The sequence below is a fragment of the Epinephelus fuscoguttatus genome, linkage group LG13, assembly GCF_011397635.1.
Source record: "Epinephelus fuscoguttatus linkage group LG13, E.fuscoguttatus.final_Chr_v1".
NCBI classification, from domain to species: Eukaryota; Metazoa; Chordata; class Actinopteri; order Perciformes; family Serranidae; genus Epinephelus; species Epinephelus fuscoguttatus.
Genome location: NC_064764.1, coordinates 30,642,817 through 30,666,685, shown reverse-complemented (window position 1 = coordinate 30,666,685; position 23,869 = coordinate 30,642,817). Strand labels below are relative to the sequence as shown.

Genomic DNA, 23,869 nt, shown 5'->3' with positions numbered 1-23,869 from the left:
TGGCTACCTTGTGGTTGACAAGTCAATTACAAATCAAAGGGTGACGTCGCGTTGGCTACGTCCTCTTTGTTTATTCCGTCTACTGGCCATCACAAAACGTTTCCTGATCTGCCACTCCTATGGTTGAGGTTCAGTTAGGCAGCTTAATTGACTTTGTTGAGGTTAGGAAAGATGGTGGACAGGGTTAAAAGAAATGAAGGTGGACAGGTAGGAGATGGGATGCCCCCACTGGTCTTAGATATCAGAATCACACTCTTTGTTGACCCAAGCGTTCACACCAACATCCTCCCAATGAGATTTGCAGTGCTATAAAAGTCATTCTACTTGCTCTGCCCTGGTCAGGCATAATTTTTAATGGTCACAGGACGACCTTGTCAGGTAAATGCAAAAACAGTAATTTTATCTGTTTGAATTCTGCTGTTTTTCTGGTGAGGACTTGCTCTCTAAATCTCTGGGCCCCCTGTGTGTTACTAAAAGCCCTTTTCCCATTTTTGCTCTTATTCATGTTCCTTAAAACAGCAATATGTCATTTACCCACAAGTTCAAAGTCCCATCAGATACATTTATCTAATAATTCTATCATCATCATCACTTGTTTTCAAAGCACCAATTGCAGATCAGGCTTTCTCAAGTTTAAAGAGTTTGTACTGTAATCTGTGTGTAGGAGGGCGCATGGCAGTGGTCCCGTTTTCCTGGGGCGAGTTTGATCTTTCCAGCAATGCTGCAAAAACTCTTCATCTGTCTTAAAGTCTTCCTCTCATTTTTTTTCTTCACTTCTTCAGTCTTTCCTATTACCAGTCTCACATGCAAGTCTTTTTTTAGGGTGAGCTATTCTACCCACTCACAAGCTGTTCATTACACCACATACATGCAGTTCAAGGCTGCGATCACATCTGTCATATTGTCTCTGAAGGAACGCACAGTTACAGTGTTTGTCGAAACGAGGAGTGCATGCTTTGTCCGACTTATTTATTTGGGAGGGGAGGGGGGGAATTTCCATTGCATTCTTTTATGTCCTGATTGTTTCTATTATGTGATGTTGCGTTCGATGGCACTGCTGTTCCCACAGGAAATAACATACGTTTATTGCCCCTTGCCTTTCTTGTTTCCAGCTGTCTGAATGCACACTGATTCTGCTGTCTGGGTGGATGTTTCTCCCAGCAACCAATGAAAGGCTGCTGATTGCTTTGAATTTACTGCTGTTTAGCTGCTGGCCCTCTTTGCCTGTTTTCACCTCTTGATATATAGTATAGTCTATAGTTGTCACATTGAAAAAGATGGAACTGTCTTTAAACATCTGACTGTCCGTTATGTGTCTTAAAGTCTGTGCTCAGCTTTAATTTCTTATGTATTGTATAGTATGGGGAGATCAGATTTATACTGAGGGAAAAACAGACAGGAAATGATTTATCTCAGACAGTACTCTACTTTTATGGCTTACATTCAAACTTGAACTTGAGTGAGTTCAATGGGGAAAAAAAAATCTTTGCCTGTTTTGTGCAATTTACATTGATTGTAATTGAACACTGCTCTGTTTCCACAGCAACTGATGCGGTCCTCCGTGTTCCACATGTTCATCTTGAGCATGGTCGCTGTGGACGTCATCGTTGCCGCTAGCAACTATTATAAAGGCGAGAACTACCGCAGACACTATGATGAGTTTTACCTGGCAGAGGTGAGATGGGTTTTTTTTTTTAGTTTTTGTTATTGTTGTTTTTCTCATTTCTTGCTTTTTCTCCAAAATATGAACCTCAAACTCTGGATTTTGACATGAACACAAAACATTTGACCAAGGCCTTTATTAAAGCTATGAGATCATCTTTTGGTAAAAGCCTGTTAGATGACACAGACGTGGGTTTTTCTCTTTATTTGGAAATGCCCTCCATGGTAATGTCACCATCTGTTATTAATAGGGATTTAATCCTGCATAATCTGGATGCCTCATGATATTACCCCGTCCACTCGCATGATGCATGATGCAGCTGGGGATTTTAGGATATCAGCCACTTTATAATCCATCTGTATGTTTATTAAGCTCAATAATGGGAATAATCATCTCTTACCATCTCACCTGTATAAATGAATTGATCAGCTGTAAATAGTTATTTGTATTTGTATATTTTTCTGTTTTTATTTTAAATGTAGTTAATTTTAAAGTACATACACACACGCCCATGACACTGTACTGTATGTGTCATGCAGGTTGACTTGATGTCATCAGTATGCAGGTGGTAAAGCGCCAACAAAGACGGTGAGGAGTGTGCCCACCTCCCCCGTCCCCTTCATACCTTTCTCTCTCGCACACAGCTGAATGGAGGAGATAAGGGGGGGGGGGGGACTAGACACAATATTACCTTCTCTCACTCCCTCCATCCATATCATACAGCCATCGATCTGCAGATTTGTTCCAATCTGTGTGAAGGCTGTGAAGGGAAAATAGGAAACGGAGGCACTGGGTTTAGAGTTAAATGGAGAAATACATGTTTTATTGGTGAGGTGCCAAGTTTATTCTTACTATATTTCCCCCTGCTAAAGACAGTGGCGGTCAAAGCATTCAGATCCTTTACTTTAAGGAGTCCTCCAAGGGTTTAGCATTGCACATAAAGTTGGGGTGGAAAGCAAGAGACAGATTTAAAACAGAGTGGTCAGAATCAATGCAGCAGAGAACAAGATTCTGATGTTTAATCTACTGTTGGTCAGTATCCAAAAACACAAGCTCCTACATTTCCCATAAATGCAGGAGCAGCTTCCTAAAGTCTTCAAACACCCCTTATTAATGTGTAAACTACATTTTAGTGTAGCTTGAGGAGGCTAAGGGAGTTTATACTATTGGGTAGTTAAATCTGTAACGAGGCGTCATTTTATAAATTAAACAGGTTTTATATGTAAAATCATATATGTAGGTTGACAGTTAATAATTGCTGTCAAATAAATGTAGTAGTTAGTAGTACAGTTAAAGAATAAAGGCCTTTACACCCCAGGGGAGGGATTTTTGTGTGATTAATGGCACGTCAACAAGGACTGGGCGATACGGAGAAAATCAGAGACCACAATATTTTTGACCAAATACTTTGATATTCATATTGTGACTATATTGTAAACATTTACACAACAACATTTGATAATCATCAGTAAGTAGTAGGCAGCACGGTGGTGCGGTGGTTAGAATTGTCGCCTCACAGCAAGAGGGTTCCTGGATCGAACCTCGGTGTGGAGGACACCCTCTGTGCAGACTTTGCATGCTCTCCTTGTGTCAGCGTGGGTTTTCTCCAGGTGCTCCAGCTTCCTCCCGCAGTCCAAAGACATGCAGGTTAACTGGTGACTCTAAATTGTCCGTAGGTGTGAATGTCAGTGTGAATGGTTGTCTGTCTCTATGTATCAGCCCTGTGATAGTCTGGTGACCTGTCCAGGGTGTACCCTGCCTCTCACCCAATGTCAGCTGGGATAGGCTCCAGCAACCGTGTGACCCCTAACAGGATAGGTGGTAATGGAAAATTAATGAATAAATAGAACAGTCTGGTAAGTCCAGAAAATGACATGACTTTACTGTAATGCAGCCTTTAAAACCAGGAAAAGACAGCACTTAATGATATTACAATATTCCAAATTTAAGGTGATGCAAATTCACAATTGCTGCCAGCGTAGGTGGGTGTTTTGCATTTTTATGTTGTTTATTCGTCATGCTGCCGCTGTGTGTGGCTGTAAAGAAGCAGAAATTGGAAATATTTAGATAAAACTCAAGCACCCCAAAATTGAACTAACAGGTAAGTTTAGTAATTGACTGGATGTTTGTTTTTTATATTTTTAATTACTTAAACAATCTCCAAGATCTCCTTCTCTTGGTTCTCTTTGGCAGCACCTATGGAGATAAATGATAGCTGCATCTCACTTCCCAGACTTCAGAACAGTGTCACCTGTGTGATGTCAGTTAGTTGGCAGTTGGCACCTGGGCAGAGCTGTCATAAAAAAATCAAGGTCACCAGTACACATTACACGAAAATGGAAACCAGAAAAAAACGGTTTGTTGCTTAACACACAAGAGAGGTGAAGAGCCAGCCTGTTGCGGTCGCTCCACCTACCAGATCTGGCTGACCAACTACTGCCGGTTGATAGAAAATACATCACTAACTGTGCACTGCTTGTGATTTTTTTCCGTGAATGTTACACAGACTGCAAATACAAAGGGCTTTATCTGTGGGCCATGTAGGCTCAGTTTTGTACAGTAGTGTTATCTCATTCGGCCATAGTTACTTAACAGACATTTACTTAAATGACAATCTTTGAGATTATTACTCTAATGCACAGCTGTTAACCCTCATCACTGACACACACATGCACACACACACATGCACACACACACAAATTGCACAGTATTATTCTTTACACTGAAGCTTATATTAACTGGTGTAGAATTGCTTTCTGTTGAGAGAGATTAGTGTTAGCAGGGAGTAAATGCCAACACTGATTGCTGTTGTCTCCATGCCATCCTAGGTTGCCTTTACTGTGTTATTTGACCTGGAAGCTCTTCTGAAGATCTGGTGTCTGGGCTTCACCGGCTACATCAGCTCCTCCCTGCACAAGTTTGAATCTCTGTTGGTGGTGGGCACCACGCTGCACATCTACCCCGACCTCTACCACTCTCAGTTCACCTACTTTCAGGTATGCACATATTTTTACAGTTTTACAGCCTGTACAAACATACCTGAATCCATTTATATCTTAAATTTGAGCCTAAATCATCCACACTTGAGTTAAATTACAGTGAAGAACATGAGCTGTGAATCATTCAGTGACATTTCTTTCCTGTGACAATGCATTAATGAGTACAAATCAATCATATCACTCTTCGGTGTTGAAACTTCTGCCGATTCATTCAAAATGCTTTTAATGTACTGTCACCAAAATGTCCAACAGAGATCAGGTTAAAGGGATTTCTGAGTTAGCATTTTTCAGTCATGACATATTTTGTGGGACATCTGACATATTCAATGAAAGGAGTTGTTCGTTGATGGTTTTATTTGATGATATTTAGCATAAAACTCAGCCTGAGTAATTAATTATTGTATGTGAGGCGCAGAGCTGGGAAAGTCCTGATAATTATGTAGGTGGAAGCAATAATGTGTGTTGCCTTTGGCCTCAGTGGAGATGTATATAATAGTGGCTGTCTGCGATATTTTCTCCATAAATTCTGTATTTGCCTGTTCATTTGCTTGTGTGTAATTTGACACACTTGTCCAGTCCTTTGACTCCCCAGTTTTTCTAGTTCTCAAGGCAGCAATATAAATCACCTGTGTATATTATGACCCATTTGGCACTGTTGCCTAGCATTATCATCCATCCAGAGACTTTAAGTATTGCACTCAAAAGGTAACCCCGCGACCTTGCTGTAGGTCGTGTACCGTAATGTAGCCGCTGAAAAGCCCTGCGGAGGATCTGATGGGAAAGGGCTTCTCGATGGGTCTTTAATGAGCCTTGACCAAACAAGCTGCCCTGATCCTGTCTGACTCTCTCAACAGCTGCTATCTCCACCACCACTCAAGCAAACACTTGCAAACATATATACTGTAGCTGTGATCCATTAAAAATGATTGTTGACTGGCAATAACATATTCTGGATACTACTGCTGCACATTACCAAAGTTACCGTCCTTCCAGGCAATCATTTCAGTACAAGATAAAAATCAACTTGCAAGGACTTGAGACTTACTTTAGGTTGGCAATTCATCTCTGCAAAAAGGCCCACATCTGCTTTTTTTTCTTTAAGTTACCATGTTTTTGCATGCTAATGCAGTCTTGCAAAGTTTATGTATTTCTGAATTATGGTTCTTTCATGTATTGGCAACAGATTCCATTATCCTAACCTCACAATTAGTTGCTGAACTGCATTGCTTTCATGATCTATATAGGGCTTTGAGACAAAAATGGCATGGCAATTTACAACCAATAAATTAAATTAAAGTATTAAAGTGGAAATATTTTCCATAAATTACACATCTGGGCTGTGTTGTGGTCTACATGTCAAATCTACCAGGGCAATATTTTACCTCTTAACCCTTGTTGATAACACTTATGCAGATCTTGCAGTTTGCAAGTTGCACTTTTTTAAAATTGTGATTTCATAATGAAAACCATTCATGGCTCAGCTCCACGCTAATGCTGTGTTATAAGAAAACTTTTAATGTTGAAAAAAAGTTTTTATTATAAAAGATTTAAAAGATTTATTATGCGCCCAACACACAATAAGCAAACATGGATGTTTGACAACTCCTTACATCTAAAATAGTAGTTTTCTGAAAGGAAAAAAAAAAACATTTATTTTTTTTACTTTCATTTTTACAAAATAAAAGAAAGGTACTGTGATTGTATTGCATTCTGTACACAAGTAATACATCCGTACGAAGTATCAACAGAAGAGGTGTTAGTGCCAAAAAATGATGATCACCTTTGGCTTTAAATGTGTTCTAACAAATACAAACAGGAAACAAGCTCAGAGCATCGCCTAACAACATGCACGGGTAATACAAGTTTTTCTAAATTCTAAATTGTGTATTGTTAGTCGTTAAGCTGTCAATGGTAGCGGAGCACACTATAGCCCCGTTTCCACCAGTTCAGTGCAGTACGCTTTTTTTTGGTTTCCACTGTGAAAAGTTGTGGATGGTACCAATGGAACCGTTCCACACTGTCCCCATTTTTGGTCCCCCCCTCTGTTACGGTACCTAGCACACAGATCTAGTACTATGACCATCTTTAATCTTTACTTTAGTTTTTATTGTCTCTCTTGGATGACATACACTTTTAGTAATGAGTGGATCTTCAAGCGTTTAAAAATATATATTGATTTTGACCGGGTTATGTGAACACAGCATACTGTATATGCCTTGCCTTAATGGGACTAAATGCACAAACTCAGTATTTTTTAAATATCCCATCAAAAGAAACTTTCACTCCAGCCTGTTTTATTTTGTTCTGAAAATGTGCAGACTGATGAAGGAGGAAATACAGTGAGTGCAACAACCCCGCCCACATTTAAGAGTGCTGTTTGCAGTGGAAACGCTAGGGTCTAGGTAACATATCTGAAGGGTTAATTTTGGTTCCAAAGGTACCATACCGAAAGTGTTTGATGGAAACGGGGCTTATATGACTGCCTGTTTCATAGGCTTGTGTTCTTTGTTCTTTGAATTGTAGTTACGTTGTTTAACACAAGACAAAATGAATGACTGCCACAAATCTTTGCATGTTAACTATTACTTAAAAATACAGTAGTGTGAAACAATACAGTACCTCGAAACATAATATTGAAATACCCAAGTGCATCAATATTTTCTTACACTCCTACGAATGAGCAATTTTTAAAGAGCAATTGGGAGTTAAGTGCCTTCTTCACTCCTCACTCCTGACTCATGGGAAGGCATTTCTCCTTCACTTTCCCTGCTGATATTTTCCCAAGTTGGTCCCAGCTTAAACAGGTGACATTTAGTCACAAGTGATTAACCTTAAGGCTCTGTGAGGGAATCCAAAGCATGTGCTGGCTACAGGAGGAGGGACGAGGCTACACAATCAATGATTGTTTCACATTTTTATTTATTTCTATCCAACCAACGTTCTGTTGCGAAAGGTTAGCCTTACCAATTGTCTTTCAGTCTGGCCCAAATGTCACGTGCTTTAGAGCCCTACTTACAGCCTTAACACACACGCTCGCATACACGCGCACAATACACTTGGCAGAATGATTTTTAATCAGCCAATGGAACCCACCTCGACACTTCCTCTCTGTGTTTTCAGAATTGCAATGACTTCAGTAGCTGCACGATTTAACAGACCAGTCAATGCATTCACTCAGAATGGTAGGGCATTGTATAATTTTGGACATTTCTGGTCAGGATGCACTGATCCGATTCTGGTTATTGGTATTGGGCCAATACGGGTTTAAAATTCTGGATGGGACATCTGTGACGGCGACAATGTGACACATTATGCAATTCAATTTTATGTTAAGCATTGCTTTGTCTTGCAAGAGGCTGGAGCCAGAAGCACACACAGGCGACACAGCTGGAGAGCCATTCTCTGAGTGTCATTTATAGTTAATCATTGGTAGCAGGCCCACAATACTCTTTGTGGGGGGAAAAAAAAAGGTTTGATGCCATGCAACAATATCCTGTTATTTATCGTGTTTCCTCCCCCAGATCTGGCTCCCAGCCTGAACTGTGGTTGGGGTAACCCCTCGTGAAAGTAATTTGTTTCGCACATCAAAGTGAATACAGTCAAGATTGTTTATTGCTCATTTCATGTCTGCATGAGTAGTCGAGATATGTTTTTCTCTGGGAACAGTCATGTTTACTGCTTAGATTACCGATATGTAAATGACAAAGAGATCACAAGTAAAAGAGTACATGAAGTCTGGTGTATATTTGTTGTTCATCTGTTTTCCTATTATGTGGAAAAGAATGATCGCACATAGACTTGTGTGAAGCAGAGTAGTTATACAGTTAAAACACATATCATATATCAGATCAGTACTCTGTATTTGCTGATACTCAAAGTCCTTAACTTTGTATTATGTCAGAGGAAATTATTTTGAGTAGGCTTGAACCATATCTGTTTCTTAATGACTTCATACCATCATCACATTTCATCGGGGTGCTTGGTATATGAATGTATTTGTGTTTTTAAAAAAATGTAAAAGCTGAGCCGCTGGTGTTAGAAGTCATTGTAGCATGGATGACATTGTCTAGCCTACAATGCTGTGTTTCTAATATGCACTTAGCCCATTTAGACAGCTCTTACTGGGTTCAAATACTTATGGCCCACAGAATAATGAATAGAGAGGAAAAAGCACCGCTCGTGCTGGAGGACCTGATGAACATCATTGGGCTGAACACTGATGTGTGGAATAAAATCAGGTGGCTAACAGGGGTGTGCCATATCATCACATTCATGATAATACCGGTATAATTTTTTATATTAGATGAAAAAATCATATCGTGATACTGGCGATATTTCAACTTGTTGACATATTGACGTCATACTGTTACCCACGGCAACAACAAGCATGGCTGATAGCAAAATTATTAACGACCCCGCGGTGGTTCCAAAAAGAGGAGCAGCTTCAGTAGTGTGGAATAAACTGTGGCGTCCTGAATGTTTTATGAACAGCCCCAGACTTCTCAGACTCTCTTAGTGACTCAGAGGGAACTCAGTCAGCGGCTCCTCTGGCAGCAGCACAGCATCTCTCCCTCTCCTCTCTCGCTGTGTGCACATGGTAGTCAGTGACTTCAAGTCATTTTGTCATAAACACCTGGTAATGTAAACAAACGTGACGCTCGCAGCTCCACAACAAAAATTACATAAATGTGAATGTTCGATAGTTCTGTTTATATATTTTGCTGAACTGTTAATATTGTGCACAGAATCTGAAACGCACTCTCTAGGTTGACTTTTAAAACAATATCACTTATTTTGTTGCAATTTTATGTTCTTAAATTAACTAGAAAATGTTGTTTTTTTTTTAATAATTTGTCATTGTCAAGAATATTGTCATCATATTATTTTAGGGCCATATCGCCCACCCCTAGTGGCTAATTATCTGCTGGTGTAGCTGGAAGAATTAATCTCAAGATAGTTATATGTGGTAATACTCTCAAACAGGGGCAAGTTTCCTTTTTAATAGTCCTGTAATGTTATCCCCACCACACTCCCCATTTCTGTCAGCTCAGCTACGTGTTCCACCAATAGTTACTGACCTCTGGTGGCGCATGCTGTACATTGCATCACCTGAATACAGCATGTCTGTATCAGTTTAATAGAAAGAGGAGCATCTGTATTTTTGACAGTGTTGAAAATCATACCTTCAGGATTACTAAATACCCCAGTAATACACTAATTCAGCCCAAGCTGTGTATTGATAGCCAGGGTGGTACATAATCACAGCCATGCTTATATGATGGTACTGCAGTGGTTAAATCACAATTTTATTTTGCTCAGTACTAACTACTGTTGGTTGTTACTGAGGCTGTAGTTAACGGCATTCTCATTCTGGGATGCCATTTCATTTCAGATTCCCACAGGCCTTGGACAAAAAGATAAGCAAAGAACCAGTTTTGCTGTTATATCCTTATACACTCTGTGGCCCTACCCTCTTAGGGTTTGCCATCAGCCCCAGAGCTTGCATCTGTTGTAAAATGGATAGTGGTCATCATGGTCTGTCAGGAGTAGAAGGTATAGTGTGTCTTCCCATCCCATCTGTCATCATGCTGTGAGTGTGATTACTGTATTTGTTTACTGTAGGTCCCAGGTCTTAGACCGGCAGCCCCTGTTTGTCTCCTTTTTTCCTGTGTATCCAGGGAATGGGAGATAGCCATTCATTTGGCTCAGAGCAGGATACTAAGGAAAAATATTTGGCCAGGGGCAGCGGTGCCGGGCTCGATCGATAGCCACTCTCTGGATCCCTGATCAAAGCCTGACCAATATGCATTACCTTTTGGGGGTTGTTGTCACCACAAGCAATTTAGGGACTAACCCTGTTGACAGAGCGGGGTGTCAGTGCACCTTTAGCACTGGGTCAAAATCGATGCTGTCTTTTTTTTTTTTTTTTTTTTTTAAATCATTTTGTAATCAATGTGCCACTATGTTTTGTTTTATGGCTATAGTATCTTTAATGTACCCCCTCTCTTTTCCTTTGGTGTGGATTATAAACTACTATTAAATAATGGTTACACAAACAGTAATCTTACAGTAGATATGTATGTGTTTCCTCCCCTCAGGTGCTACGTGTGGTGCGTTTGATTAAGATTTCCCCAGCTCTGGAAGACTTTGTGTACAAGATTTTTGGTCCAGGTAAAAAACTAGGCAGCCTGGTGGTGTTCACAGCCAGCCTCCTCATCGTCATGTCGGCCATCAGTCTGCAGATGTTCTGCTTTGTGGAGGAGCTGGACCGATTCACCACATTCCCCAGGGTAAGGAGCCACTCACACTTAACCTTTCACCAAGAGGACAATCTGCATACAAAGTGTTGTATTGAGAGAACGCTTCTGTGGATGTGATCATGTCTTCAGCTTTTTTTCAGATAGATTTTTGTGTTCTTTTGGGTAAACTGTGTAAAAATGAATCATGTGTTTTTAAAAAGTCACCCTGAGTCACATAGTGAAGGACAAAGTTGATTTATTGAGCAGATTTTTATGGAAATCAGTCATCAGAAGTGTAAATAAATTCTGTTTTCCATCAGGGTAACTTTTATGAAGCATGATGGCAAAAAAAATAGCCCCAATTTGAAAATACACACTCTTCCTGCAGCCAGAGGACCATGGGCATATGCATGTGCTTCATACAGTAACTAAGTGTTTCCCATACATTGATTTATTTAACAGTGTTTCACTGTAAACAGCATATTTACTCACTCCTTGCCCTACTCTCTAGCTCTCTGTTATCAGACCAGAATGACAGAAGAATCAGTTAGCTAGCCCCCTCACTGTCCCTCCGCTTCATTCCGTCACTGTGGAGTGCTTGGCTGGTTGGGGAGCAGGCAGCAGCTCCGGAGTCACAGATCTTTAGTTGGTGGTTGTAATGGCTCAACTTTGGCCAGCACAAACCCCCTAGTGCGTCACAAGGGGCTGGTGGCCAGCGGCAGCGCCAGATCTAACCTGTGTATAGGCAGCAACAGAAAGTTTGATGATCTTGGGGGGAGTTGGGGCTGCTCGGTGTCCCAGAGATGGGGTTTGCACTGGCTGGATTTGGCTTGCTGCACCTGCTAACTGGGGGTCTGTCTCTGAAGTTGCTTACCACTTTCCTCCCAGCAAGGTGATGTGTAGCAGCGGGGAGTGAGGCGGAGGACACACTGTGATTTGAGGCTCTAACGTTAGCTAGATAAACAAGAACTTGAAGTTGCAGCTATAAGCCTTTGGCTCCAGTTAGCAGAAGGCTAACTATTAGCAACATATTCTCTCCATCTCTGAAACACTTTACCAATGTTTACACTTGTTTATTTTGTTTATTGTCAGACTCTTTTTTGGAGCCTCTTTTTGATAAGTCCATCGTTCTTTTTTGGGTTGCTTTGGAGTGTTGGCAGTTGCTGCCAATGCTGGAAAAGCAACTTTCTCTGCAGGATTCTCCGCCTTTAAATCAGGTTTTATTCGAAGGGACGTGTGCATCTGCATTTGCAGGACAACCAATTGGAAAGGCCTCTCTCTGACAGGCTAGATTTTCTAAATCCTGAAAACAGAGCCAAGTGGAGGTGCAGAAGTCGAGTTTTCTCTTGGACCACTTGTATTACAGTATGCTCAAATTTTATTATGTTTTTTTTGCCCAATGATGGCAAAATAAAACTACCTACCCCAGCTTTAACTCTTTACTGTAATTACCTTCTGTGTGATCACAGTCGGTTCCCAGTGGATTTTTTGTAATTTTAAGTCAATTTAGTTGAGATTGCAGGCCATTGGAAAATTGATTAAACCAGCATTTTCAGGCAATATCAGCAATTATTTAATAAGTGCCACCTGATTTTGAACAGTATTGTTTTCACCAGCACCCATGAAACTAGTAAAACCTCTAAATTCCCAAGCGCTTCAAACACACTTCTTAATATGCCCTAGTATACAAATAATTTGCTCTCAGGGAAACATGAAATGTATTTTAAATCAGGAGGTACAGGTAGGCTAATATATGAATGCACTACATAAAAATTTAGAATTTTATATGAGCACTTCCAGAGGGACGACTCAGACAAGCAGCGGGGAGGCCTGCAGATGTTGATGATGGGTTGCGCAATGGGTCGCCAGATGTGGTACCTCCTTTGATTTCTAAGTGCTCATGAGCTTCTTTCTCTCTCATTAGCCACATCTTCCCATCCTCATTCTCTTTTTTTTCTCTCTTCCAACATTTCACTGATCCCAGGCACAGCGGGACAGGAGGGGTTGCTCGTAAACAGATGCCACTTGTATGCTGTGTTACCCTTCCCGCTCTCATTTTCTCTCGTCGCTTTCGTACTGCTTGCGCCTCACACACCCACATGTATGCACACACAGACACAAGCACACATCATAGTTAATGATGTTTGGCTGTCTCCCCTACGGGCGGACCTGTTGCTGGGGTTTATCTTCATCTGCAGTGACTGGGATGTGGGAGCAGGTGGGAGGGGCTGGGAGGGAAGGAGAGAGGGAGGGGGGACGCTGTCTGGAGGTGAGATGCTAAGGAGGAGGCGCAGGCGTGCCATTTGACACCAGGGGGCACAGTGTTGCAGCTGTTTGTTCCTTACACCCTTATCTGACCTCTGCCTCAAAGATGAGGGGGCAGCAGGACAAAGTAAAAAATAAAAGATGTCTGTCCTCATTTCCTCTCTTCTTTCTCTGCCATATGTTTCTAAATCTCACAATCACTAGCTAGAGAGCGATGGTGAGAGGAGGATATGTGCATCAGCTGTGTGATATTTGCTCTCCTGTGAAAAAGCATGTTTCAAATGTCAGATCTGTCCGTTGCTCTGTGTTATTTCCTCCCCGTCTCTGTCTGTCTTTTCTTCTCTCCACCGCTTCTGCTCGTGTACTCAGTTGCCCTCTGTAGCCTTTTGTGTCTCTCACTTTCTCCTATCGTGTGCTTTCCTCCCTGTAGGCATTCATGTCCATGTTCCAGATCCTAACCCAGGAGGGCTGGGTAGATGTCATGGACCAGACTCTTGTGGCTGTAGGTCATATGTGGGCTCCGGTCGTTGCCATTTACTTCATCCTCTACCATCTGTTTGCTACCCTGGTGAGGAACTCTCTGTGCTGTTTCAAATTAAGGAGTCACATAAGTTGAAGAGACTGCTGAATTGGAGTTTTAGTGTTTTGGATGAAGTTTTAGTTTGCTGTATATTAACTGCAGCATTCTATTTAAACTCATATTCTGTTATTTTGGTCATTAAAAGCAGGTTGGGGGAAAATAAGTGGCAAAAGGATACATGAATTGTTTTCTTAATGCATTTAATTAGTGCTCCTGTCCCTTCAGTGTTCTCTCAAGTGGCACATCTAATCACAGTTAATCAGACTTGCAGGCGTAAGAAGTGCTGACATTTCAGTGTTTGGCCTTCTGATATGGGGAGCATTCAGACAGCACAGACAGTCTCAGGATGACTCACAGTTCACCCCCAGACAGACAGGACGTCTTCCAGAACGGGAACAAGCAACAAATGCGATTACTAAGCAGACTTTGTACTTATTTTTATGGTAATGGGAGTAAGGACATTAACATAATTTGTAATGTGTTCGCACGCAGCATATGTTCTTATGCACTTCCTCCTGTCACATTTTAGATTTTGCTCAGTCTTTTTGTGGCTGTCATCTTGGACAATCTGGAGTTGGATGAAGACTTGAAGAAGCTCAAACAGGTAGGAGCTAATTAACGGCTGACTATTATCACCTATTCACAGTGACGTTTTACTACATTTTGCAGCAGCTTTGTGGTAGATTAACTGCATTCACAGTTGCACATTGATTTAAGTATAGAAATTACCCTTTCGCCATTTTTTGTGTGATTAACCGTTGACACTACAAACAAATTTTTGTCATGAAGGAAAGCGATGATTTTTTTATTTTTATTTTACCATTGCATCTTTACTGTAATTGAACCCCCTTTGAACACAGTAACTCATAAGTATTGATTATTTTTATTCATTAACAGATGTCCAGAGAGTTGTTGCATGATATTTAAGATGTTACCTGGCTAACAGAGTAATCTTGCTTGGTGCAATGCCCCCATCTGGACTTTAGTTTCTGAGGCAGGTGTCGACCGATGGACAGTGTGTACAAAACCAAAGCTGACATTTCTTACACTTTTCCATGAATAGTGGGGTATTTTTTATTCCATCTTGTTTGATTTAATTTAATTTAATTTAATTTAATTTAATTTAATTTAATTTAATTTATTTTTATTTTTATTTTTATTTTTTATTTTATTTTATTTTATTTTAATTTATTGTATTTTTTTGGTTTATGGCCCATGGCCTGTGAACAAGAGGGCACTTTTGCAATAAACTCAATGTAGTGCTGACGTGACTTGTTTTTGTTTTACTTATTTTTTAAGTTCATATCACATGCACATTGTAGATTCGATCATTTCTTTACACAGTAGTTTCATCTACTTTTTTCTAAGAGGCTTTAGTTAACCAAACTACGTTTCTAGATTTTCTCCTGCAGGAGAGGACTGTCAGTCACCTCTTACATAAAGTTCTTTTCTCTCAAGCTAATTCAACCATAGCTTCACCACACTACAGTGAGCAAAGCTTGAATTGTGACATGGTATTGCCAAGCTTAGCCACTGTGGCTGGCTGATCACAATGTTAACATCCCACTGTGGCCGTCACATTTGATGCCTTCAAGTGGTTCATTTGAATGATCCACTATTGTTATTGTTGTGTTTCAAATACATTTTTTTGCTCCTAAACATTAACCTGAAGTACGAAAACAACCATAAAGTAATTCACTAATTTTGAAAAGAGAACAGGGCTACTTCACACGTTGAGAGTGTGACCTCAAGAGTTCCATTTGAATTGTTGCTGCCCAGCTGGCATTGGATGTTGATATATGATGTCAGAAAGACGCTGGACTCTTAAACTGGTCAGACACAAAATTATGGTTATGGTTGGAATGAAATTGGGTTTGATGATATTTAAAATGTCTAACAACATCAGAATGTATTGTCGTGTGGATGTAAACATTTTGCCATTTTGCAGACGTTGGATTTTTTTTGGTCATTCTGCATCAAGATGATGTTGGCATGAGACGTTTGGAAGACACTGGATTTTGGTTACTTAATAATACTTCAATCAGGAGAGACAGACGATTGGAGTAAAGATAATATCAACACAGAATATTAGAGTACAGATTAACAGATGATTTGTACTGATTAAGATTCGTCTTTAGCGCTTGGACACCAGAAGGAGATATTTTTTGATCGAGGGACATCTGAGTTGCAGCAGGATAAATCCTCCCATGGAGTCCAGACACTGGTGGTGGCGGCGGCTGATGACTCTGAGGCTGATAGTTGATGAGGCGTATGAGGCTGATGAATCAGTAAAGACTAGGTGGTGATGGGGACGGCGGCAGCAAGAAAGAACTATGGCAGAGAAAGAGCCATACTTAAAATGAGTAGCTTTGAGATGAAAGGCTGACAGAGAAGGTGTGTCGCCGTGCTATTGGTTGATTGTGAATCAGCTGATGACTCAACTGACCTATGTAGACAATAACACCAGGAGACAGTGAGTGAAAATAGGTGCAAGAAGTGAATAGCAGGGTGAGAAAGAAACTTACAGCCTGAGCATTAAAAGTATTGTCTTCCTGACTGAACTTTCGCTAGAGCTTCATAACTTAAAACCAACAAAGTATCAATCTGTCGTCAGTATTCCATGTCAAATTGACATTAGCATCAGAGGTTGTCCTGACATTAAATTTTCATAACCAAACATCATAACCTAAATTCAACTGTCAACCGTAGTCTTTTTGATATCTGGTGTGATCTGGTAACCAACCCTGTTTCCTGTATTTTTGGTGGTGTTACTGTACTGAGTATACCAAGTGCTGATCCTGATCAACTGTGACACTGTTCACACAGAAGTGCCACCAGGGTGATCCCTTTGAACTCCATGCATTCCATTGCCTGCATGTAATTGGCTGCTGCCCTGTTTAAGGATGTACAGCTTCAGTGGGCATGTCACTGTTTTCTTTTTCACTTGTGCTATGTTAAAACAGTTTACCGTGCATGTCTCATCCTGTAGTCACGATGCACAAAGTCTTTGAATGGATTTTATTTACATAATTGGCCTTTTTTAATAATCTTGGCAGCACATGGCAAGAATTTAAGGTCAGTATGTTTTCTAGTATAAAACCCTTGACATTCAATTCCTTTCAAACCAGTCAGAATAACAATAGCGAAATGTGCGAGTACGCTCGCTACATATTTAAAAATGACATTTTCTTTCCCCATGATCTGAAGTCCAAACACATTCGTCTGCTGCTTTCCATTTCTACCTGTTGTTTTTTGCTGCTACATTTTATTTAAAGGCTCAGCCCTTTCTGTTGCTACCTTGGGAAGAGTGACAGGGTTGTAAAGTGTGCCCACATGTGGGCAGGGCTTTGAGTAATTTCTTCATTCTCACCTTTTTGGGGGTTTTCTCTAGAGGCTTGAGTAAGTGGGCAATTAACTTTAATAAAGCAAAACCCTGTTGTGTGAAAAAGCTGGCACTTACACACAAGTACACACACAGGGCCTCTGTGCTTGTCATTGCTCAACGGGTGAACCTTAATAAGCAATTTCTGTCGTCAAATGCAAATGAACTGCAGTTGCAGACGTACTTCTATGGAAATTGGTTTTTGAATGGTCGTATAGAGAGAACTACATGGAATTAGAGCCCGTGGTCAGTTCACATGGAAACCATACAACAATTTTACATAAATTAATTAGTCTATGAAGTCAATGACATGAACAGGTTTCCACACATACACACACATGCTCACATAAACGCTGTACACTCATAGCCGGCTGGCAGGTCTCATCTTGCCTGGGCAGGTTATTTCCCACCCACAGCTGAGTGATTAGGCGCAGTGACTGTAAAATTGCCTATTTTACAGGTGCTTCAATCACGGCTACGGAGACTGACTATAAATAGACCATAGATTGTGATCACCCTCCCACAAGAGAAGGCTTCTGCAAACATTTTGCGAAAGCCCAGTGACATGGTCAATGTTTCTATAGGAAATAAACACGTGGGCTGTGGGGGATGGGAAAGCAATTACAGTGAATGTGATGAATCGTTTTGTTGCTGCTGTTTGATGACTTGATTGAGTTGGTAATGTTTATGTGTCCATAATGTGACCATGATAAGCTCTTTACAGAAGAAATTATTGTAAATGTACAGGAAATAGTGTGACATAATGGTTTGCTTTCGGCTCAAACTGGTTTTGTTCCAGTCATGGAATAGATATCAATCAGTATTTAGATTGAGAGTTTGACACTCAAAAACCACGTGTGTATTGTCTCCCCTGAGATGTTTTTAATCCTTTCTTCTTCACAGTCGGTCGAACACACAGACAGTTGCTGTGTTCAAATTAATTGGAAATAATGGGACATCAAATTGAAGCCGAATAAACTATTCAAAGAGCCAGTTCATGCAAATCATAGAATTTTTGTCTTGCTGTTATTTGAAGTGACGTAAAGGATGATGTGTGCGCTATTGGTGGAGAGCAAGTGATGCTGTACACCAGTTGATAACACAGGAAATAATGCACACATTTACATTGTTGGTGGCATAATTAGTGGCATTTATTGACTGAAGTGTCACAGTGAGCTAATCACAGTTGCATTCACTGTCACACTGAAGGCTGAATTTGAAGCTACTGTGGGGAAAACGATGTTTTTGAAAGTAGTTGGTGACAGTTTATCTTGCCCTGACATCCCGCTCCCCGTCATGCTCCATGTGTGTCAGAAATATCAGCAGGAAAAGCAGTCAAACATGTCAGCTCCCCTTACACGCCATTGTACTTTGCTCCTACCCATGAAAGACTTACAGCATAGAAGACGTGTGTGGTTGCAGGTGTGCCAGTGGTGTCTTTATGTGTGTGTCTGGTGTGTACGTGTCACATTAAAATGAAAATGTGCAGCCAAGCTTTGATCGATAAGGCCCACCTGCACGGTGCAATTACGCATGATGATAGTGAACCATTCTTCAGATTATTTTCTATATACGTTAGCAAGTCACTGCTAATGTCAGGCTCTGTTGTATGTGACAACCATTATACTCTTGTTATACAGTGGGGTGTCACAATTTTGATTCTGAATAGCAAAATCAGTTGAAATGAGCTTTCCATTATTAAAATCAAAGTCAGGATCAGCAATTCTCCCCAGTTATGTACAGTACAGGCCAAAAGTTTGGACACACCTTCTCATTCAATGCGTTTTCTTTATTTTCATGACTATTTACATTGTAGATTCTCACTGAAGGCATCAAAACTATGAATGAACACATGTGGAGTTATGTACTTAACAAAAAAAGGTGAAATAACTGAAAACATGTTTTATATTCTAGTTTCTTCAAAATAGCCACCCTTTGCTCTGATTACTGCTTTGCACACTCTTGGCATTCTTTCGATTAATAATAATATATATATATATATATATATATACATATATATGTATATAAAATTAAATTAAATTAAACTTTATAAATAAAATTGATTGAAATTGATTGACTCAAGGGTGTGCTGACTGGTTAGCTTCCTCTCTTAAACCATTCCCTGCATATTTTAACAATGCTGTTCAGTCAGCCAAACTTTGACCGACCCGTCTTGGGAATTCTTTTCTAGTTTCTAGCATAATAGGTCAGCAACATCCTGTTTAAACCAGTCAAGTGAGTGTGTTACTGAAGCTTCAGTGGTTAAATATAGTGAGTAAGTAGTAAATACCTGTGATTCATACGGTATAAAGAACCGCACACCTGAGAGGCCAAACAGTCTTTTTGACAGCTGTACAGAATCACCGCATGACTCAGAGCTGAAAATAGAACGAATGTTGTCAACAACTCTGTAAAAGTACAGCAACTGTGACAGATTGCTTTAAAAACATACAACTTCTATAAGGCTGTGTGTAGACAGCTTTCACCTTTGAACTTAATGAAGCTGATCATTTTTGAGTGGCAACATTTCCCAAATTCCAACCCACCTGCAAATATCCGCTCCACAATTGCCTACATCTGTGCTCTGTGGAGCATTTATGAAGCAGATCAGCACTGATGGAGTTACCAGGCAACACGTTTTGGTCGTCATCATGTCGTCATCAGGGCAGGTTTATGTTTCCAACTGTCACTCCATGTGTATAAGCTACTTCTTCTTGGCTGTCAACATAGCCAGGTGTGTGTGTGTGTGTGTGTGTGTGTGTGTGTGTGTGTGCGTGTGTGTGTGTGTGAAGCAGCAGCACTACTGTGTCTTGCCCATGTCTGCTGATTTGATAATGACATCATCAATAAGGCATGTAGCTAAAAACATCTGTCATCGTTTGTATGCTGATTGCAGCCCCGCATTTCAGGGGAACGACTTGCATCTGTCAACCCTGACAGACCATTTGTCTTGATTTGGTGTTTCATCTAAAAGAGTCAAAGCTTGAGACGTCAGGAGAAGAACAGAGGCTTGTGGGTAGTCGTGTTGTGATCAAGCATCAGTGTTCGCACAGTGCTGTTATATCTGGTTGCTTTCATGTCGTGTGATGGGAGCTGTTGGCAAGTCGAACTGTTTCGGAATCAATGCATTGTAACCACAGCCTGAGAACAAGTCATTTGCTTTCAACACAGACCCGCACACACACAGGTGCATGTGCACTCACACTCACATACACATTAAAAGTGGTCATTAATAATTAGGGGAGTGAGAGTAAGCGGTGCTGCAGCTAATGACTAACCGGTTTATGCTGCCATACTGATGAGCCAGGAGCACAGAAGAAATAGGAATTCTTTAATGGCACACACACACACACACACACACACACACACACACACACACACACACACAGAGCTATATGCATGTGTGCACCAGTGTGTGCTCCACTCATCAATGTTGATTAGGATAATGCATTTATTGCGTGAAATTAGGTTTGGTAGAAATTTTTAATGAAATGAAGCCAGGTAGACAGCAGAGGAAAGGAGAAGTGAAGGGAGGAAGTAGACACCCCCCCTCCAAGCACACACACCCACACACACACACACACACACACACACACACATATCAGCCTCCCAGGTGTGTTTCTGCTCATGGCTGATGTGAGACTTGGGAGAGTGCTGAACTGCTCATGAAATGCCATTTTAAAACATTTATACAGTGCAGCAGAAACTGGTTGATTTTTGTTGTGCACTCTGGTGTCGCAGACGGCGCAGTCTCACTGAATACTTCTCACTTAGTTTAACCATGAATGTTTGCGTTGAAGACAGTCAATAATCACTAACTCTGACAGATGAAGCTAGGCCATGCTAAAATGGGAGTTAGTCTCAAGATGCATTACCTGATTTTGGTTACAAAACAACATGCTTTGGGGACTTTAGGCTGATCAGTATGTGAAAGTGCTTTGTTGCAACTAAAACCCTACCTAATGACCAGCTCTCTTTACATTAGTCTGCTTATTACCCTGCTACTAACTAAAGAAACTGATAATGTGACACAGAATACAATGAGGACTGCATTCATAGCAGCAGTTTGCTATTCTGTTGTCATTCGTTGTTAGGGACCAAGCATCGAGGCAACAAGATGCAACAATTGCGGGTTTTTATTTATCTAAAAAATGCATGAAAAATTACAAATCAAGAAATGAACAACTAGGCCTATAAAAGACATCATCATAACATAACTGTACCCAATAACATAACTAAACAAGGTGTTAACTGCGAGGGAGTGTATATAGTGGCTTGGCCAAACCAAATAATACACAAGCGGTAACCAAAATGGACGGCAGCTACAACTAAACACAAAGCAAAAGTAACTAAACCCAACCCCCTTCCCATAATGTGGCAGCACATGGTCTGATCCAGTAAGTTGGCTCCAGGATTTAAGAGTCCTCAGCCCTGAGCCACGCCTTTTGCTCCACCAGGAAAGGATCTCCCCAAACAACCACGGTAACTCAAAGACAAAGAAACAGATGATTAATTATGAAACAATTTGCCTGTGTAACTCTACAATGCTAGAATGCCCATCCATTTTCCATCCATTTTCACAACCGCTTATCCTCTTAAGGGTCGCAGGGGGGCTGGAGCCTATCCCAGCTGATATTGGGTGAGAGGCGTGGTACACCCTGGACAGCTCACCAGACTATCACAGGGCTGACACATAGAGACAGACAACCATTCACACTCACATTCACACCTACGGACAATTTAGAGTCACCAGTTAACTGATCCCCAACCTGCATGTGTTTGGTCTTTGCTAGCATGTGTACAATTAAATTAGACAATGTAAGGTTAAAGGCAAATGAACAGATTCTAAATCAAACCAATTATGTAAATTGCTCAGGAATGGTTGACCATACATGAAAATAACCTGTGTAGATAACAAACTAATTACTTTAAAGTGTTGATTGGGAAAACATTACCATTGGTAGATTGCCGTAATTGACCAATCAGAATTGGGTATTCAACAAAGATGGAATAAAAATCAACTTCTGCGTACTCTCCATAATTTCTTGTCTTACATTATTTGACATTGTTATACATTATTTAAAAATATGAAACTCGTGAAGTTATAAAAGTAGAATTTTAGCCAGGAATCAGAGACGGAAAGGTTTGAGATGGAAAGTGAGAAGTTTAATGGACATCAGTTTAAGTCATTATGACTTCATGGTACTGAGGCTTGTGCATTTTGCTTTCGTTTTTTTCTCCAAAGTTAAAGATTATTGTAGCAATAGCTAACAACAGCACAGCCAGGTATTTGTTTTGGTGGTTTGCAGGGAAATGCCAGCTATTATACCTGAGGACTACTTTTTATAACTATTATATACCATATTTATTGTGAAGATGGTGACATTTTTTACTCTCTTCTCGTTAGGCTTTGTTCTTTTCCCAGGATAAATGCAGGGAGTGTGTTTTCCTGTTTTCCTTGTTTTGTATTAATGTTCAGTGTGACCTCAGCTCGCAGACAGTCCTGGGCACACATACATCTCAAATGTCAAAGTGCCACCCAGAAACACCTTCTGTCAGTCACAGGAAGACAACAAGAACGGGCCAATAGCTGCATGTGATTTGAAAAACGGGTTTGCCCATTGGACACTGTTGCTGCCCGTTGTTGCGGTGTCACAGGTCGGTGGGCTTTGTGATAGGAGAGACTGATGGCCCATCTCCATCCAACAAATCATTCCTGCCCAGAGAGCAATGTCTGCAGGACCAAAGGGAGGTGCAGGGAGAGGGGAAAATGTTTATCCTGTGCCGGTAGATATCAACCAAATAGAAAAAGGTGTTTACCCCTAAGGGCAGTGATGATGATGATGATAATAATAATGTGTGTTTGTGTGTATCTCTGTATCTGTGTGTGTGTGTGTGTGTGTGTGTGTGTGTGTGTGTATGGGTATGAATTGTCAGCGGTGATAAATCTGTGTGTGCGTTTTTGTGTACACACTAATTTTTTTTTTGCATTTCTCTGTGTGTTTGTGTGAAAGTGGAAATGTCTGGCAATCAAACAGGTCCTCGGGCCAGGTAGATGAATCATGAGGAACACATTTGGGAAATTGTTAAAAAGGAGCGAGTAGAAAGCCAGGCAGAGAGAGAGAGAGAAGCTAAAGGCATAGCTAGCTTGCCTTTATCTACTGTCTGTTTACATAATACATACAGACAATTGCAGACGCTTGAATCCTTTGCACACTCGTCTCTGAGACCTCTCACTGTGTTCTTTGACATGTTCTCTTCCTTTCTTTCAAAGTCTGCCAGATTCTTATACTCAAAAAGGAGAGGGTGTGGTTGTTTAAGTGTTCAGCCTGTAGTGAACATAATAAGCACATTAATGCTTTTTCCCTCTGTTGACTTTTTGTCCTTAATTTAACCAAAATAAAAACGTTTGTGATTTGATCATTTTAATCATCTTAATATTGGTGTTTCTTTGTCACTCTTAAGGTCATGTTTTACTGTTTAATATGACCAGAAAATAGAAACACAGAAGTTAACTACAGTATAAGCAGGCACCCTGAGAAGCCACTACACATACTGTACAGATACCTGGAGTCACATACTGTACTATACACAGGCAATGGCTTTGTGATAGGTCTGTTTTTGAAGTATAGCTTAGTTGATAAATACGCTGGGGATAGTCAAGCAGATATTATCATGGATCGAATGAGAAGGAGCAAAAAAAATGCCACATATGTTTGAGATAGTTATATTTTAAAAACA

At 40.5% G+C, this 23,869-nt stretch overlaps 1 protein-coding gene across 4 annotated transcripts in view; it reads left to right on the top strand.

The window, feature by feature from the left end:
* Positions 1-23,869, top strand: part of nalcn (sodium leak channel, non-selective) — a 110,569-nt gene that overhangs the window by 46,613 nt on the left and 40,087 nt on the right. For all 4 annotated transcript variants that reach the window (XM_049593575.1, XM_049593573.1, XM_049593574.1 and 1 more), the window contains 5 exons: positions 1,544-1,675; positions 4,492-4,659; positions 10,761-10,952; positions 13,597-13,734; positions 14,276-14,350. In XM_049593575.1, coding sequence (XP_049449532.1) covers positions 1,544-1,675; positions 4,492-4,659; positions 10,761-10,952; positions 13,597-13,734; positions 14,276-14,350 — 705 coding nt within the window. The remainder of the gene's footprint in view (positions 1-1,543; positions 1,676-4,491; positions 4,660-10,760; positions 10,953-13,596; positions 13,735-14,275; positions 14,351-23,869) is intronic.